This window comes from Thalassophryne amazonica, chromosome 15 (assembly GCF_902500255.1).
Source record: "Thalassophryne amazonica chromosome 15, fThaAma1.1, whole genome shotgun sequence".
Classification (NCBI taxonomy): Eukaryota; Metazoa; Chordata; class Actinopteri; order Batrachoidiformes; family Batrachoididae; genus Thalassophryne; species Thalassophryne amazonica.
Window position 1 is genome coordinate 20,512,020 of NC_047117.1, and position 16,381 is coordinate 20,528,400.

Genomic DNA, 16,381 nt, shown 5'->3' on the forward strand with positions numbered 1-16,381 from the left:
CTCTTCCAGAATCACAAATGACCCTTACAGCTGCAGCTTCTCTCTCTGATGAAGAGTACTGTTTGTCACTCATTAAGTCCATGCCTCAGAGACTGCAAGCTGTTATAAAAGCCAGAGTGGTGCAACAAAATACTAGTGATGTGTTGGAGCGTTCTTTTGTTTTTCATGATTCCATAATTTTTTCCTCAGAATTGAGTGATTCCATATTTTTTTCCCTCTGCTTGGTCTAAAAAAGTAACCGTTACTGACTGCCACAATTTTTTTTCCTGATTTCTTAGTGTTTCTAAAAGCCAGAAAGTTGCCATTTGAAATGACTTTAGTTTTGTGTCATGTCTGTGATCTGCTTTTTTTCTACAAAATTAAACAACTGAATGAACATCCTCCGAGGCCGGTGATTCCATAATTTTTGCCAAGGGTTGTATATAAGCTTATTCTCAGCCAAATCCATGATCCAAGGCCAACAGATGGCAGATAGGTTTTGGTATGGTATATAAACAAAACAACGTTGGGTGTTTGTATTATTGTATTGTTATTATTACTCTTGTGTGCAAATTTTAATCAGTTTATCCTCATTATAGTGAGTCCCTTCGGCTGCTCCCTTGTTTTCACTCAGGGTCACCACAGCAGATCCAAGGTGGATCTGCATCTTGATTCGGGGTACGTTTTATGCCGGATGCCCTTCCTGATGCAGCTCTACATTCCATGGAGAAATGTGGCAGGGGTAGGGTTTGAACTGGGAACCTTTCGCATTGAAACCAAGCGCACTACTCACTTGGCCACCACCCTATGCCCTTTTTAATTTGAATATGTAAAAGATTATAGCATTTATTTTTGTGTTATTGGAGGAAACAAACTTTATCTATACCAGGTGGATGCCAAGGCTTTTCTAAAGGCTATGAATGGCTGAAGTTCAATCTGAAGTTCATGTTAGAGAATTGATGTGAATGGCATAGGTTGCCTTTCGGAAGTACACAAGATGATTATATTCAGGAGACTTCTATTCTTAAATGTGCATACTTATGATATGATCTCATGAAAACCAGTATGTCTCAGTAATACAGAGGGGTTCAAAGTTCAAATTTACACCGTAGGTCTCTCACATGGAGTGCACTTTCTAACATGACTGCTGCTATGATACTTGTTTGCATACTAATAAAGGGAGTGTAGCTTTGGCATTCTGGGTATATATGATCTGTGCTTAGCAGTCAGAAAAGTGTCATGGAGCCTCGTGGAGAAGCTGTTCCTTTCTATTTTGTAACCAACAGCCTGGATGCGTTGACAGTTATCAGTTCCAGTTACATTATTTACTTCCACACTCTTTGGCTCAGCCTATCTAATGTGCTTCCATGAAGAAACAGGTCACCTGTTTCTTTTCTGTCATTACTCTACCTCAGCAACTTGCCGGAACATTATGCAACCCCAAGTGCCTGTTGTTATTCTTGTGAGTATAGTTACAGGCTTGATACCTCGTTTCTCATCAACAAATGCCCTCTAGACATCCAGATCTGAATGGAGAGGACTTGTGAATATATCAAGCAGCTGAACAGGCGCTTGCTTTCACTGTTCTGCTGCCCTTCATGCTTTGTGAGTAGAGCATCTCAGGCACCTGGGGTAGATCTTTGATTTATCACCTCATTCACCCTAATTCGCATCCAGATGTGCTTTGGCCTTTAGCCACACACACGCACACACATGCGCGCACACACACAAACACAAGTTCATTACCACAGTGCTGCGGTCATTTCCACACTCATCACAAGCCTATTACCCATTCTTCTAGTTAACACACATGCATCACAAAATTGAATCACTGGCACCCCACTATTTCTGCCAAGCTGTTCAATGACTGTGGGATCAATAAATCCGTCGCTATCAGCGGTAGATGCATGTCATATACGTGGTATTAAAATAGTATGCCCTACTTCCCTGCTCATCGTATCTCACACTGAACGCAAAACCGGTGGAGCAGATACTGAATATGCTTGTCACCTGCATCAGTGATAACATATGGTCCTATTACTGTGTTGGCCCGAAGATGAGATGGGAAGAGAACATACATCTGAATAATATAGGGTTGTCTAATAATCACAGACCAGAATTTCACATGTTATAGACAGCCACAAGAGTTAGATTGCAACAATAACCCTGAAACTACTTTTCTAATCACATCCACCATAACAGCCAAGCAAGAGGTGAAAGTCACTCTGTGAAATACAATTTACACTCATGATTCCAAGTGTTCATCTTTATTTTAACATCACAGTCACTTATCTCCCTAACTTAACTATATCACCACAAGAATCACCATAACATATTCTCAAATAACAATAAATTACAATTATCATTAAAAGTCCTACATGCATGTACAAAGTTCCACTTATGGGTAACTGACAGGCATGATGATCTGCGGAGCCTAGCTGGCCTGTTTGAACTGTATATTGTATCGCTGTTTGTTGTATTCAGTGTACTTTTACTAGAACAATATTATAAGAAAAAAAAAAAACAAGATTTTGTGATGAGAATGCATTTTTACAAAACTGTCTTGAAAAAGTGGGGTGTCCAGGGATGTTCCTGGGTGAAAATGGCAATGGGGCAAAGGCCCACTCATCATAAAAACAATGGGGCCACAATGCCAACAATGTATGAGCCAGCAATGCATGCATGGCCAGGCTCCACACCTATTGTAAATAATAAATGAATATTGCAATATTTATGCATATTGTTGTTTTTAGCAATGGTGCATTTTATATTTCCGGTGCGTGTATGTGCTGTTCACTTACCAACTTAATAACAAGAAATAAACAACAACTGTCACAGTAAATTCATTTTTAAATTTCTGATGTTAACTCATCACCTACGACTGAATGAAACAATGATAAAATATGCATGAAGTGATACATGCTTCTTTTCTCTCTGACTTTAATTCTTTCCATAATAAATGTTAATGAGAGAAATAATAGATCATGTCTCAAATAAATGAAAGACTTTGGTCCATATTGATGAGATGAATTCATGTGGTTTAAACATCCATCACCTGAACAAGTTAGACATATTCAGTGACTTGCCAATGTTTCTGTATCCATCCCCTGATTCATCTAAAGGAGGAATTATCCTTTAATTTACTCGTAGCTTGTCTAAATACGAATGGGCCTTTAAAATGGAGGGATTGGCTGTAATTCTGATATGTTTAATATATTTTTGTTATACCTGTTGAATTAATGCTACGTGCACATATTGTTTCATTTTAACTACATGGTGGTGGTGTACAGAGGCAAGATTACAATAATCAACACTACGCAAATACTTATAGACCTGACCACAACCTGCTAAGAACTTAAAACAGTGTACAACTTTACCCTATGTGAAAAACTATTAAAAGAAAATAGTGTGCGGGCTTGTTGCTTTCTCCTCTCTCTGATGCAGTGAGTCCAGTCCAGGTTTCACCTTTGAAAACACCCTCAGTTTGAGCACTTTAATTAGTTAAATAAACCAAAGCAGTGTTATCCTTGTGCGCTTAGCCAAGGCACTCCTTCAGCTGTTTGTACGGAAGGAAGCGTGTCCGGTAAGGCCTGGTACTCATCATGGCCAGGCACTGGGGGTGGCTGAGAGCTACAGGAGTTTTTGGTCTGAAAGTGTCCCAAGAGTCTGTCATTACTGAGTGACAACTGTTTCAGGCAGAGCTCTGATCTGGGCTCGGCAAGACCGACAGTCCCTAGCCGGAGGCTGCTCAGTGCCGGGAAAGGTATTGAGGATTGTGTGTAGCTGCTCGCTCCTGTCCACTCCCCAGAAAAGTGAATGAATCCTATCTTGATATGTTTGTACATATATATGTGTGTGTGTACGTGTACTCATTGACGTGTGTATACTTCTGTATATTTATGTGCTCATCAGCATAAATGTGTTTATGTATGCTTTCTGCGTGGGGAGAGTTTGGAGTATCTCGGCACAGATTAGCGTGCGCTGTACAGACTGCTGCTATGTTTTACAAAACCGTGATTGCTTCCTGTCCTGCCTTTGCTGCAAGGCAAGACGTGCCCCCAACTTTCCTAAGTCAAATGTGTATACGTATGCACGCTTGTGCACAGCAGCCATGGACATCTGTGTTGCCGCTTTCTATATAAAGAGAAACCCACCCTTAGTTGCCTTCTGCTCGTTGTACAGGGCTTCCCTCTTTCATATGTAATTATGGAATATCCCACAGTCTCTCACACCAGTGGGAAACACAGATCCTTGTCTGACTTGTACGGCGCTTGCGTAGTTCGTCAGAAGACGAAGAAATATACCCGCTGGAGTGAACCTGCTTTGTAACATAGACATAGTCACTCACCAAATACAAACCCCACAGGCTTATTTTATTTTGAAATTATAGATTTTTTCCTTTTCAAGTTTTTTTTTTCTTTCTGAACGGTTGTGCAGAGTAAAGCCGACCTCTCGCTACATAATGACGCGATGCAAATGCATGTTTTGTTGTGATCGTACAGAAATGCACGTCAGTTTGCAAGGTGTGCAGAGGACCTGCGTTTTGAACGTACACCTTGCTGAGACAACAACACAGCATCTTGGGCATCTTCAGAATATGTTTCCCGTATTAGGTCATACTGAGAGACATGTACAGGGTCGTACAGACACACATGCATGTACACACATTTGCAGTTGAGCAAAACAGGAACGGCCAAAAAGAAACAAATGTAAGGACATGCTGACTTGTGGCCAAAGACCAATGGACTAAAGACTTTGTGTCCGTTGTCGATATATTTTTTCTGTTGTTGAAACCCCAAATAAGAGCAGCTGAAACAAATAAAAAAATGAAAGCTGCACATCTTGAAGGGACCTGACTCACATAACGTGTGTTCTGCGGTTCTTGTGAAAATATCTCTACATTGTCAATATGGCATCAGCGCATCATATAACCTGCTAAACCCACTGCGCTGCTCATCATCAAGTCAAGGCCATCTCTCGTATTCTTTTTAAGCTATTCATAGAGTCTGTGTCGGATTGATTTGCATCAAAGCAGGCTGCTTGTTTTACATGGAGATCCATCTTGTCTCATGGCTTAGTAAATCAAAGGGCAAGCTGGGACATCTGAGCTAAGGGCGTCACAACCATTTAAATGTATAGAATATAGAAAACCTTCATCAGACATGGGCCAGCGCCCCCAAAAGAGATTGGCCTTGCAGATGCCTCCTTGTGTAATCTCTTGAGCATTGCATTGGCATATAGGGATAGAACAAGCTGACCTAGACTCAGCCACTTTCCAACGTTCCTCAGCCTCATAAATGTCAGAGCTGAACTTAATGAAGATTGGTTGAGTGGCTTTGAGGAGTCTCTTCTAACATTAGCTTAAGTAAAATGCATCACTTTACAGGCAGAGACGTCTGGAGTCGTGTTGACCTTCACTGTTGCACTTATGTTCTCCGGCTAACAGGTCATCGGTGGTTGGTGTTGAAACTGTTAATCTGCCATTCTTGTTGTCATGCAAACGTCTGATCTAACAAGCAACCTTGGTATGTAGCAATGCAAAATCAGATGGTACTGAAGCATCCCTGTTCAAATCTACAAAGTATAAGTCTGACACCAAAACCACAAACACTGGTACGAATAAAAAAGACAGTATTCAACTAGAATAATACATTGGCGCACACAAGGTACTTTAATTCATGGGCAAACGGCTACATCTAGAGATCTATCTAGAGCCACAATAAGTTTCTGTTGTGGATTCTCAATACTACAACACCTTTCTTTTGGTTGCTCCCATTTTGTCCCAGTTGCCACAGTAGATCCAGTATGAATCCACATGTTGATTGGGCACAAGTTTTATGTTGGATGTCCTTCCTGACTCAACTCTATATGTGCAAGGAGAGTGAGACACCGGTCACCTCAAACTGAGGAGGCAAGTGTACTAACCACTAGCACCGTGCTGCATTATTAATCCAGTTCCCACCAATTACAGTTCTATCCAAACACATTTATTCAAGATTTCACTTTTTTTCACAAAGAGAAGATGCTGCATAAATGATAAAAAGATAAATATATAATCCATGATGAAGGATGCTAAGTATTAAAGACATTTCACATGTCACTACCCTTTACATTTACTACTAAATTACTTTTGTTAAACTGTCCCAATTGTCCCATGGTTTTGCAAGGACATCATGTTGATAAATTCATTGCTCATTAATTTATTCCTTGGTCATTGAAATCATGTTGCACTATAAACACACAATGTAATCAGATTTTTCTTAATCTGAAAAGGTGTGTTATCTTATACTACTTTCTTCATTAATATAATTAATATAATTCTCCAACATTTGATTTTTAATTGTCAAAAAATTTCAAATTTGTTCTTTTATGGACATACAAATAGACAAAATATCACAACTTACATTTATACAGGCACACTAGCTTGGTGAAAACATGGAAAGAATTATATTCAAGAGGGGAGCAGGGACTTAAAAAATATGAGTGCACGACTTTTGTTTTTAAACCCATTTTTTCATGAATTGAAGTGCAAGGTGTAATATTTATGATGTGCATATTTTAGTGTCTTTTTACTGTGACTAGTCGAAGGTACACCTGTGCAATAATCATGTGGTTTCCTCATGTTGATGTGCCACACCTGCCAGGTGGATTCATTTTGCCTCATTGAATGGAACGTTCCATCTTTCAACACATGCTCTTACCACTGCAGGAATGGAAAATAGTCATTATTTGTCTTATATGACACCTAAATATATTAGTGTCATTTGATATTTTACTTAAAATTGGGTGTTTGTTACCAGAACAGGAACCCAAGATCAGGGCATAGATGGCTCTGTGTCCACACAGCAGTTGACTCTGCCTGGTAGGTGAACCACTGCCATACCACTGAGCAGAGTGAAGACCAAAGCAGAATGTGTGGAAGTGTGTGAGCATCCATTTTGTCTTGCCCAGGTCATGTGGGTCTTGCTCATGCTCCACCTCTTTAATGATTTGTAGGTTGGCCAGCTGGGAGCTGCATTAATACTTTTATTTTTTTTATTTCCCAGTTCAAGTAATATTTAAAATTAAGGAAAATTTATTGTAATAATGTTAAAGTTCAATAAATGAGTCAGTGGAAAATCCATATAGAGGCAAGTGGCCTCTGTGTATTTATGTATCCAGAGCATCACTTGAAATCCAGAAAGAGCTGATTTTCAGGCTTTGGCGTACTTATGTATTTCTTCATGAGGATTCAAGTTGTGAAAACAGCAAAGTGATCAGACTGATATTTTTTGAGAAATCAGTAATTTTTGAAAACAACAAGCCTATTTATTTTGCACTTCTGAAATAATAGCCTGTATTTCAAAATAAAAGCCTGTGAGGTTGCTGCAGACCCGACACAATTAGTCAGTCTGTCCATCCTCTAACATCCCCGACAGCAAATTCAATTCTGGACATTTTCTGTATGCGTGTGACCCCAATCCCAAAATCAACATGTTCACACGCCGTACAAAACAGCAGAATTGTCTCTTAGCAGTGTCTCACACAGGCCTAAAATAAAAAAGGGGTGGGGTGGTGGGGGGCGTGTTTGATCTAATGTGAACACTGTCACCGTGCAAATATAAAACTTCAGTTATTTGTAATTTCTTGACATGGAATATTGTACTGGTTAAACTGCTTCAGAAAAGCTTATTGATGACAAAAATTTATTTTAGAAAATTGAACACAACTGAAAACAGATTAAACTTTCAATAAAGATTTTCATAAAACCCAAGAAATTTTTCCCTGTCAATACTTAAAAATGTAGCATAACTATAAACAGATTTTCCCCAAAGGTCAGCTGTCAGCTGAATATAGTACAAATGACCACATCTAGAACCCATGGTTCCCCACAGGTCAATGTCCTAGTCATGTTAAATAATCATAATTTCACTTAAAATAGTTCTGACTGACTTTTGCTATAATTGAACAGCCCTAGTCTGTACCATTTAGACTCTGTACCATTTGAAACAGATCGCTGAAGCAAATTTACAGTCTTATAGATGACCAATTATTTGCAACAAAGAAAACGGGAGAGAGTGCAAATAAAATAGAATAAAACATGCATAATGTAGAGAGTCTAAAGTGTTCTTTTGAAAAAATGTTTTGTTGTGTGACTGTGGAGAAGCTGATGAAATCATGTGTGAGACAGTTAAAACTGCTCTGTGAATCTCTGGTCTCTGGTTAGTTTCACAAATTGGTAAAGGCATGCTAACTTCCTGACATTTTTTCCCCCCTCCCGAAATCCCACATGCAGGCCTCGACCATGAGCTCATTCTCACAGGATTAGCCAAGTCGGGCTCAAACGGCTCAGCCTACACACACAAGCTGTCACTCCTCCAAACAGCAGCATACCAAATAGACATATTAAACAAATGTCACAATTTAGCTCCTCTTTTTTCTTTTTCATTTTATAATATGATGTCACTAATTGTCACAATCGGCCCATTTTATGTTGTTTCAGAGTTTCCCACTAACTTGTGTCTTGATTTGTGTGTTGCTGTTTTTATGCTTTATTTGTCTTTATATTGACAGTGTTTGTTGTTGTTGTTGTTTAAATAGTTTAGTTCTTGGGGTTTCTTGTACGACCTGTTATCGAATTTCTTGAGTCAGCACAATGGCTATAAAGTATTCCTGCTAGAAATTAAACACACAAGCAAAAATATGACCATGACAAAAATAACAAAAAAACAACTGTAGTCCTACATGCCAGAGAAAATTCAAAAGCAGTTCATCACTTCAAAAACCGCTTTTGTTTAAGTAGGGTAGTGAAATGGGAGGGAGCACTCCACTGTTGTAGCGCTTTACATCGACGCGTGGTGGGTCCATCTTCTGTTAGTTGGCCTGACAGTGAGCTGTGTGATGATGTCCAGAGGCTGCTGGGCCGGCGTCTGCTCTGACATTTATGGTCCTATACCTCTTCATTAACACCACCTAACCTACACGCAGGTCTGTTTGGGCCCTCCTCCGATTCTGTCTGTGGATGTGGAGGATAAATTGATGTGCGTGAGAGAGCAAGACCGGCAGTGAGATAGTACAGGCGGGTGACAGATTTCAGGAAAAACCTTAATAAATGGGCAGAGAAACATCTAATGCCCCCATCTCACAAGGGCTCCCTGAATGGTTTTCTGAGTATGAAGCTGATGTGAATCTCATGCTATGGCCTTCACACTTACTAGATCTCAACCCACTTAAACATCTTTTGGACCAACAGGTTTAACAGCGTTCTCCATCACAATCATCAAAACACCAAATGATGGAAGATCTTTTAGAAGAACAGTGCACCATTTCTCTGGTCAAGTTCCAGAGATTAGTTGAATCAGTGTCATGGGGCTAGAGGCATAAAGGTGCACCTCCTTAATGGTTTGGTCCATATCAGTTTGAAGGTCATAATACTTTTCTGCCCCATTTCCTCATATAGGTATAAAACAAAAATCATGAACTTTGAAAAGATGGAATAATATCACTTAACACCCCTGTCACACCTTGACAATTTAGCCATCATACGCTGACCATATTAAACACGCTGGCATAGGCTGATGACCATCTAATAAGTTATGGGTAAGTTTTGTATACTTTAAGAGCATGTTAAAGCATGCTGATATACGTTGTACTACGACGAGTGCATCAAAAGATTTTGGGCATGTACATGTCTCATACATCCCGCATATGTGGGCCATTGGTTGTTGGTAAGTTATGCGATTGTTGACACACATTTCTGGTAAGTTACTCATAAGTCGAAATACATCCATCAATGTTGTCCATTGATTAGCTGAAACCTGCAATCATGTGAACAGTTCAGACTGTTTCAAATATTAAAACCATTCACACACTGACACGAACAGACTCAACAAACTCATCAGGAAAGCTGGCTCTGTCCTGGGGGTTGAGCTGGAGTCTGTGGAGGAGGATGTTGAGGAAGCTGCGCAGCAACCTGGACAACACCTCCCAGCCCCTGCATGCCACATAAGAGTTATTCAGTAATTCAGTTACGCACTTATGTGCAATATTAGCGATCATCTTGTGCAGATGTCTTCAGTCATTTCGCATAAATTTATGCTGCCTATTGTAAAAAAAACAAAAAAAAACCAAACAAAATAATGTTTACTGTTTACTGTTGGTACTCTGTCAAAATCATTTCCTTCGGGATAATAAAGTTCATCTTGTTCTTCTTAAATATAAAGTCTTAATCTTACCTGTTCTTTTCAGTCGGATTCATCATCACAGCCTGTCGAAAACTTGTCCACATAAAGCATTCTGATTTTGGAAAACAACATCTAAAAATGCTTTAGTTCCTTGCCCTGGCTGAAGAAACATAGCATTTTTAAAGAAGTCCCTCTGGGTTTTGTGTGTTTCTCAGCCTGAACCACAGGACACTGGCTCTTTGTGCCACAACAAGAAAATTAACTTATTTTAAAAGTTGAAAAAGTCACAGCGCCTCATTCATTCACATCAGCATTTACCACAGGCATCAGTTGATTTGTCAGCATTCTGCACATGATGAAAATAAATCCCATGATCCACCAAGAAAAAAATGTAATTAAATTAAATTTAAAAAATGTTGAATTCTTCTGTTTGGCCGCCATGTGGAGAAGAGAGGCTGCAGGACAGCGTACACGTGCTCGATGACATGCTCGTTAATGTTTACGTGTTCCGCCTGCCAAACAAAAGGGCTCTGCCGGTGGTGGAAGTGCAAGCCAAGCCAGACTTAACTGTTCTGACCCGTAAATGGGGCTGTCAGCATACGCTGGCTAAATCATCATGGTGTGACAGCTGCATAGCGTATTTGACGTATCCAGCGTATTCGGCGTATTTTTCATGTTAAGAAGTACATATGCTGGCTAAATTGTCAAGGTCTGACAGGACCTTAAGATCTTCAACAACTGGTTTGAGTTTGCACTGTATTTTGCATAATCACATGCAAAAAAAAAATCTGAACATATAAAATAAACCTCAGTCTGTGTTGCAGACCTCAGTTTTTTTTAACCCTTCATGGCCTGAGGTTTGGTTCATTTAAAAAAATTTTGTTTTCTCGGTTTCATGGTTTTTGTTACACCCCTACAAGGTACGCTGAAGTTGTTCCGGTTCCACGTCCAGCAACGTACAAAGTAGCATATTGTCACGATGTGTTTCATATGATGTGATACAAAAAGATAAGCATGATATTTTGTGCATAATGCTGTGAATTTCCACGCACAATGCACAATTTGCATTTTCAAAACACAGTTTGGTTAATGTTTAGTTTGGTTAGAATAACAAGTAAAAGAGGGCTTACCACATTTTATTTTCCCTCAGATAATCCGCCATCTTGTTGGCGTTGGTGTCATCACCACCTCCCGGCAGAAAATACGTGGATTATGTGTACGACTTTTTGTGCAGTATTTTTCACGTTTTACTAGAAATGGGTTATGAGGACAGCCTGTACTATGACACTTTATATATATATATTTTTTCTTTCCCTCATGTATCGCCCAGATTTTTGTTTATATTTACGAAGGCATTGTGTCTGATTAGTGTTTCTTCTTCTTGAGTTGCTCAAATTTTTATTCATTCCTTGTGTATTTTTTGTCTCTTCATTGCTCTTCAGGCTGTGGAGTCGCAGATAAGAAGTTTCGGACAGACGCCTTGTCAGTTGCTCATTGAGCCACATCCACCCCGAAGCTCAGCCATGCAAATGGTGAGTGTTACAGATAACCTTAAAAACGTACTTCACTGTACCTATAACACTGCTTTTATGGGCCGAATAACTGTGCATGCTACTAATGTTGCATCTGATATCAGTTCTGCTCTGGTGTCTCCTCGCTGCTTTGCGTCACATAAATCTCAGGACTGACTCTTTTTTTGTTTTCTCATCGTTTACCTCTCATCTACAGTTGTGGGAAAATAAGTTTTGGGTTTGAAAACATCTCTTCTCTCATCATTAGTGAGGTGCGTTTGAAGGAGAACGATCACATATTTTTGTGTGTGTGTATGTGTGTGTGTGCGTATCATTGTGGGTTTTTTGGGAAAAAAGCCCAGTGTCATGGTGGAAACCTGGATCCGAGCCAGATTTTCCACCTCAGCTGGAAGCAGAGGAGATCGGAGAAGGAGAGCAAAAGCAGTGAACAGCAGTCTTGAAGTGACGGCTTTTAAGGGCCAAGGAGTGCAGTCAGTGTGCCTGCTTATGATGGACCAAGGCCCCAAGAGTCCCTATTAGTGTGGTGTCCCTGTGGCGCTGACAGCTGGCTGTAGACCACCACCCGGCAAATACACAAAGGCTCAGACTAGGGCGTTTATGTCCTGCTATGTATATTTGAGTCTGCCTCGCTTCATGGCAAATAAAATATTTATATATTTTAACCCAACCACATATAGTTTTCAAAAATAATAGTAATATAATTCCTGTTTCTACCCATCTGTCTATATTCCTTCAGTAAGACGGCCTGTTCGTTTTGCCGTTGCTTGCTCTCCGTTCTTGCTTGTGTTGTCAGAGTGTCAGCCTGTGCTGGTGCTGCTGGTAATGATACTGTCAGTGCGTCTGGTTAGCTGTCAGACACACCGGATTTACTCAGGTCTGTTCATGATGTTAAACACTGATGTTCCTCTTCTTCACACGCAAGGAGGAGAACGGGTCTCTGTTATGGCTGCTTAGTGCAAAAACATAAGCCCCTGTCTAACCAGGGAAAACAGTCCCCATGTTTCTTTGCGGCTGTTTTGTTGACATCTCTGCTCCATATACAAATGCTGACATTATATCTAACACTGCTTGTATTATTTACATGTGTGTCTTGTGCTAGTTGCACAGCACAAATTTTAAGTGCAAGATTCTGGCGCTAACATGCATGTAGAGGTTTTCAGAAACCCATTTAGTTCATCAAAGTGAGAGCAGCCAACTTGGAACTCAAGTCAGGTTGGGTCCAGGACCAGGATTAGTTCAGTTGTGCACCATTGCACATCATCTGTGGGCTTTTTTTCATGCTAGGCTCAGACTGGGGGAATAAAAACAGAGCATTTTTTTGCTATCTTTTATATCCATGAAACAACAAAACTGGGTCTCATGGCGGATGCATGGCTTTCAGTGCACACAGAAAAGGGGTCTACTGAATTTTTCAGACTATAAGCCTAGACTATACTAGTTCGGGTGGTCCTGTGATTATATGAAGAATTGTCAGGAAAAAATGGAAAAAAATAGTGCATTATTGTCTATGGCCACATGATGGCACTGTCTACTTGTTTGGCAAGTTGCATTTGGATGAGAGGTGATGGTCTAGAGCAGTGGTGTCCAAAGTATTCCAGAAAGGACCAAGAGGGTGCAGGTTTTCTTTGCAGCCATTGACTCCAGCAGGTGATTTCACTGATGAACTCATCTACTCAAAGTGATGTTAATCAGTGGTCTAGAGATTAAAGCAGTGTGCTTGAGACCAGATGATCCTCAGTTCAAGTCCCTGTCAAACCGGAAAATCCCTAAAGGCCCTTGGGGAAAGGCTTAAATCCCCAAGTTGCTCCTGGTGTGCACAGCTAAGTACTATAGAAATGCAATCCATGTACATTTATGCTGAATGAGGTACTAGATTTCACACACCAGAGTAGAAGGTGGCATAATGCAGCATTAAGCTGGATGCCAGTCAAAGTAAAACAAAAAGTTCTGAATTTCTGAACCAGTAACCATGCTCTGTATTACAAATAATATTTTGGTTGTTCCGAACTTCCTTTTGCCATTTTTTTCCTGCAGCTTTGACTCAGAATGGCTCTTTTAATCTCCTTTTCGCACACTTAATTCTGTTTTCTTAATACCAAACTAGGCTGTACTGGTTATTGGTGTACTGCTCCTGCTTTCTAACCCTTCCTGTCCTTGTCTTTCCTCTTTCCTCCCTTTCTCTCCACTCCTTCTTTTACCTGTGGCTGCTTCCTTCATCCTTTCATTTTGCACTTTGCACGCTGCTGCACATCTTTTCGCTTCTTCCACGCGTCCCCGTGTCCGTTCGGGATTCCTGAACAGTATCTCCTTCTGCAGACGCCCCTGATGTTTACGGAGCAGATGCAGCAGGATGTTATCATGGTGTTGAAGTTCCCATCCAACTCTCCTGTGACTCACATAGCAGCCAACACCCAGCCAGGTCTGACATCACCGGCTATCATCACCGTCACCGCCAGCCGCCTGTTTGCAGTCAACAAGTGGCACGGCCTGGCAGGTGAGAGATTTGTTTTTCTTCTACTTTTTTCCTGTGTAAATTTTATGGTCAGTTCTTCCATATTACAAGCAATATCCTTTTTAAACTATTGTATTTTGAGTAGTATCGCACTATGTTCACTTTTTTGGTTTTATTTCCTTTTACAGCCTATGCAATATTAATGTCAGAAATTTCTGCTGCTAATACAACCCCTGGCAAAAATTATGGAATCACCGGCCTCGGAGGATGTTCATTCAGTTGTTTAATTTTGTAGAAAAAAAGCAGATCACAGACATGACACAAAACTAAAGTCATTTCAAATGGCAACTTTCTGGCTTTAAGAAACACTATAAGAAATCAAGAAAAAAAGATTGTGGCAATCAGTAACGGTTACTTTTTTAGACCAAGCAGAGGAAAAAAATATGGAATCACTCAATTCTGAGGAAAAAATTATGGATTCACCCTGTAAATTTTCATCCCCAAAACTAACACCTGCATCATATCAGATCTGCTCGTTAGTCTGCATCTAAAAAGGAGTGAACACAACTTGGAGAGCTGTTGCACCAAGTGGACTGACATGAATCATGGCTCCAACATGAGAGATGTCAATTGAAACAAAGGAGAGGATTATCAAACTCTTAAAAGAGAGTAAATCATCACGCAATGTTGCAAAAGATGTTGGTTGTTCACAGTCAGCTGTGTCTAAACTGTGGACCAAATACAAACAACATGGGAAGGTTGTTAAAGGCAAACATACTGGTAGACCAAGGAAGACATCAAAGCGTCAAGACAGAAAACTTAAAGCAGTATGTCTCAAAAATCGAAAAATGTACAACAAAACAAATGAGGAACGAATGGGAGGAAACTGGAGTCAACGTCTGTGACCGAACTGTAAGAAACCGCCTAAAGGAAATGGGATTTACATACAGAAAAGCTAAACGAAAGCCATCATTAACACCTAAACAGAAAAAAACAAGGTTACAATGGGCTAAGGAAAAGCAATTGTGGACTGTGGATGACTGGATGAAAGTCATATTCAGTGATGAATCTCGAATCTGCATTGGGCAAGGTGATGATGCTGGAACTTTTGTTTGGTGCCTTTCCAATGAGATTTATAAAGATGACTGCCTGAAGAGAACATGTAAATTTCCACAGTCATTGATGATATGGGGCTGCATGTCAGGTAAAGGCACTGGGGAGATGGCTGTCATTACATCATCAATAAATGCATAAGTTTATGTTGATATTTTGGACAATTGAAAGGATGTTTGGGGATGATGAAATAATTTTTCAAGATGATAATGCATCTTGCCATAGAGCAAAAACTGCAAAAACATTCCTTGCAAAAAGACACATAGGGTCAATGTCATGGCATAGGGTCAATGTCAATGAGCAGATCTGATTTGATGCAGGTGTTAATTTGGGGGATGAAAATTTACAGGGTGATTCCATAATTTTTTCCTCAGAATTGAGTGATTCCATATTTTTTTCCTCTGCTTGGTCTAAAAAAGTAACCGTTACTGACTGCCACAATCTTTTTTTCTTGATTTCTTATAGTGTTTCTTAAAGCCAGAAAGTTGCCATTTGAAATGACTTTAGTTTTGTGTCATGTCTGTGATCTGCTTTTTTTTCTACAAAATTAAACAACTGAATGAACATCCTCTGAGGCCGGTGATTCCATAATTTTTGCCAGGGGTTGTACAACACAATGCAATGAAATTGAACAGTGTTGCTACAGTTACTTTAGTGACAATCAGTTGTTAAAGATGTTTACAACCAGCCATAATCACAATGAGTTAGTCTCACATTTACACAGTGATGCTGGTAACGCGTTACTTAGTAACTTTCTATCAGCACACCTGCACTGAGCTTTACAAAGACATTTTTATACTTTTTTCCCTCCTTTATTTAGAATTCTGAGCTGAGCCGCTCTGTATCGTCTCGTTAAAAAAAGCTGATCCTCCGCGACGCGTCAACAACTAACACTGTTTTCCACTCAAATGCACCTAAACTCTCTTTCTAAGGACCACATGATGTGAAAACGCAATAAAACTTTCTTACCTGTAAATCTGGTCACGTTTTCTGCATAAATAAATGTTATCCATTCTTTGTGCTCAAACGCCAAAGCAGGGGCGAATCTAGATGGAATGGGGGCGTGGGGCAGGGATGTGCCCCCCTCCCCCACAACACCCCTAGATTAAAGGTCCAGTTTTGAAGCCGTTTTTTACTACAAC

At 40.0% G+C, this 16,381-nt stretch overlaps 1 protein-coding gene across 9 annotated transcripts in view; it reads left to right on the forward strand.

Moving 5' to 3' along the window:
* Nucleotides 1-16,381, forward strand: part of lrba (LPS responsive beige-like anchor protein) — a 395,517-nt gene that overhangs the window by 340,279 nt on the left and 38,857 nt on the right. For 6 of the 9 annotated variants that reach the window (XM_034188370.1, XM_034188371.1, XM_034188368.1 and 3 more), the window contains 2 exons: nucleotides 11,585-11,674; nucleotides 13,976-14,168. In XM_034188370.1, coding sequence (XP_034044261.1) covers nucleotides 11,585-11,674; nucleotides 13,976-14,168 — 283 coding nt within the window. The remainder of the gene's footprint in view (nucleotides 1-11,584; nucleotides 11,675-13,975; nucleotides 14,169-16,381) is intronic. The other 3 variants (XM_034188372.1, XM_034188375.1, XM_034188374.1) reach the window with 1 other exon arrangement.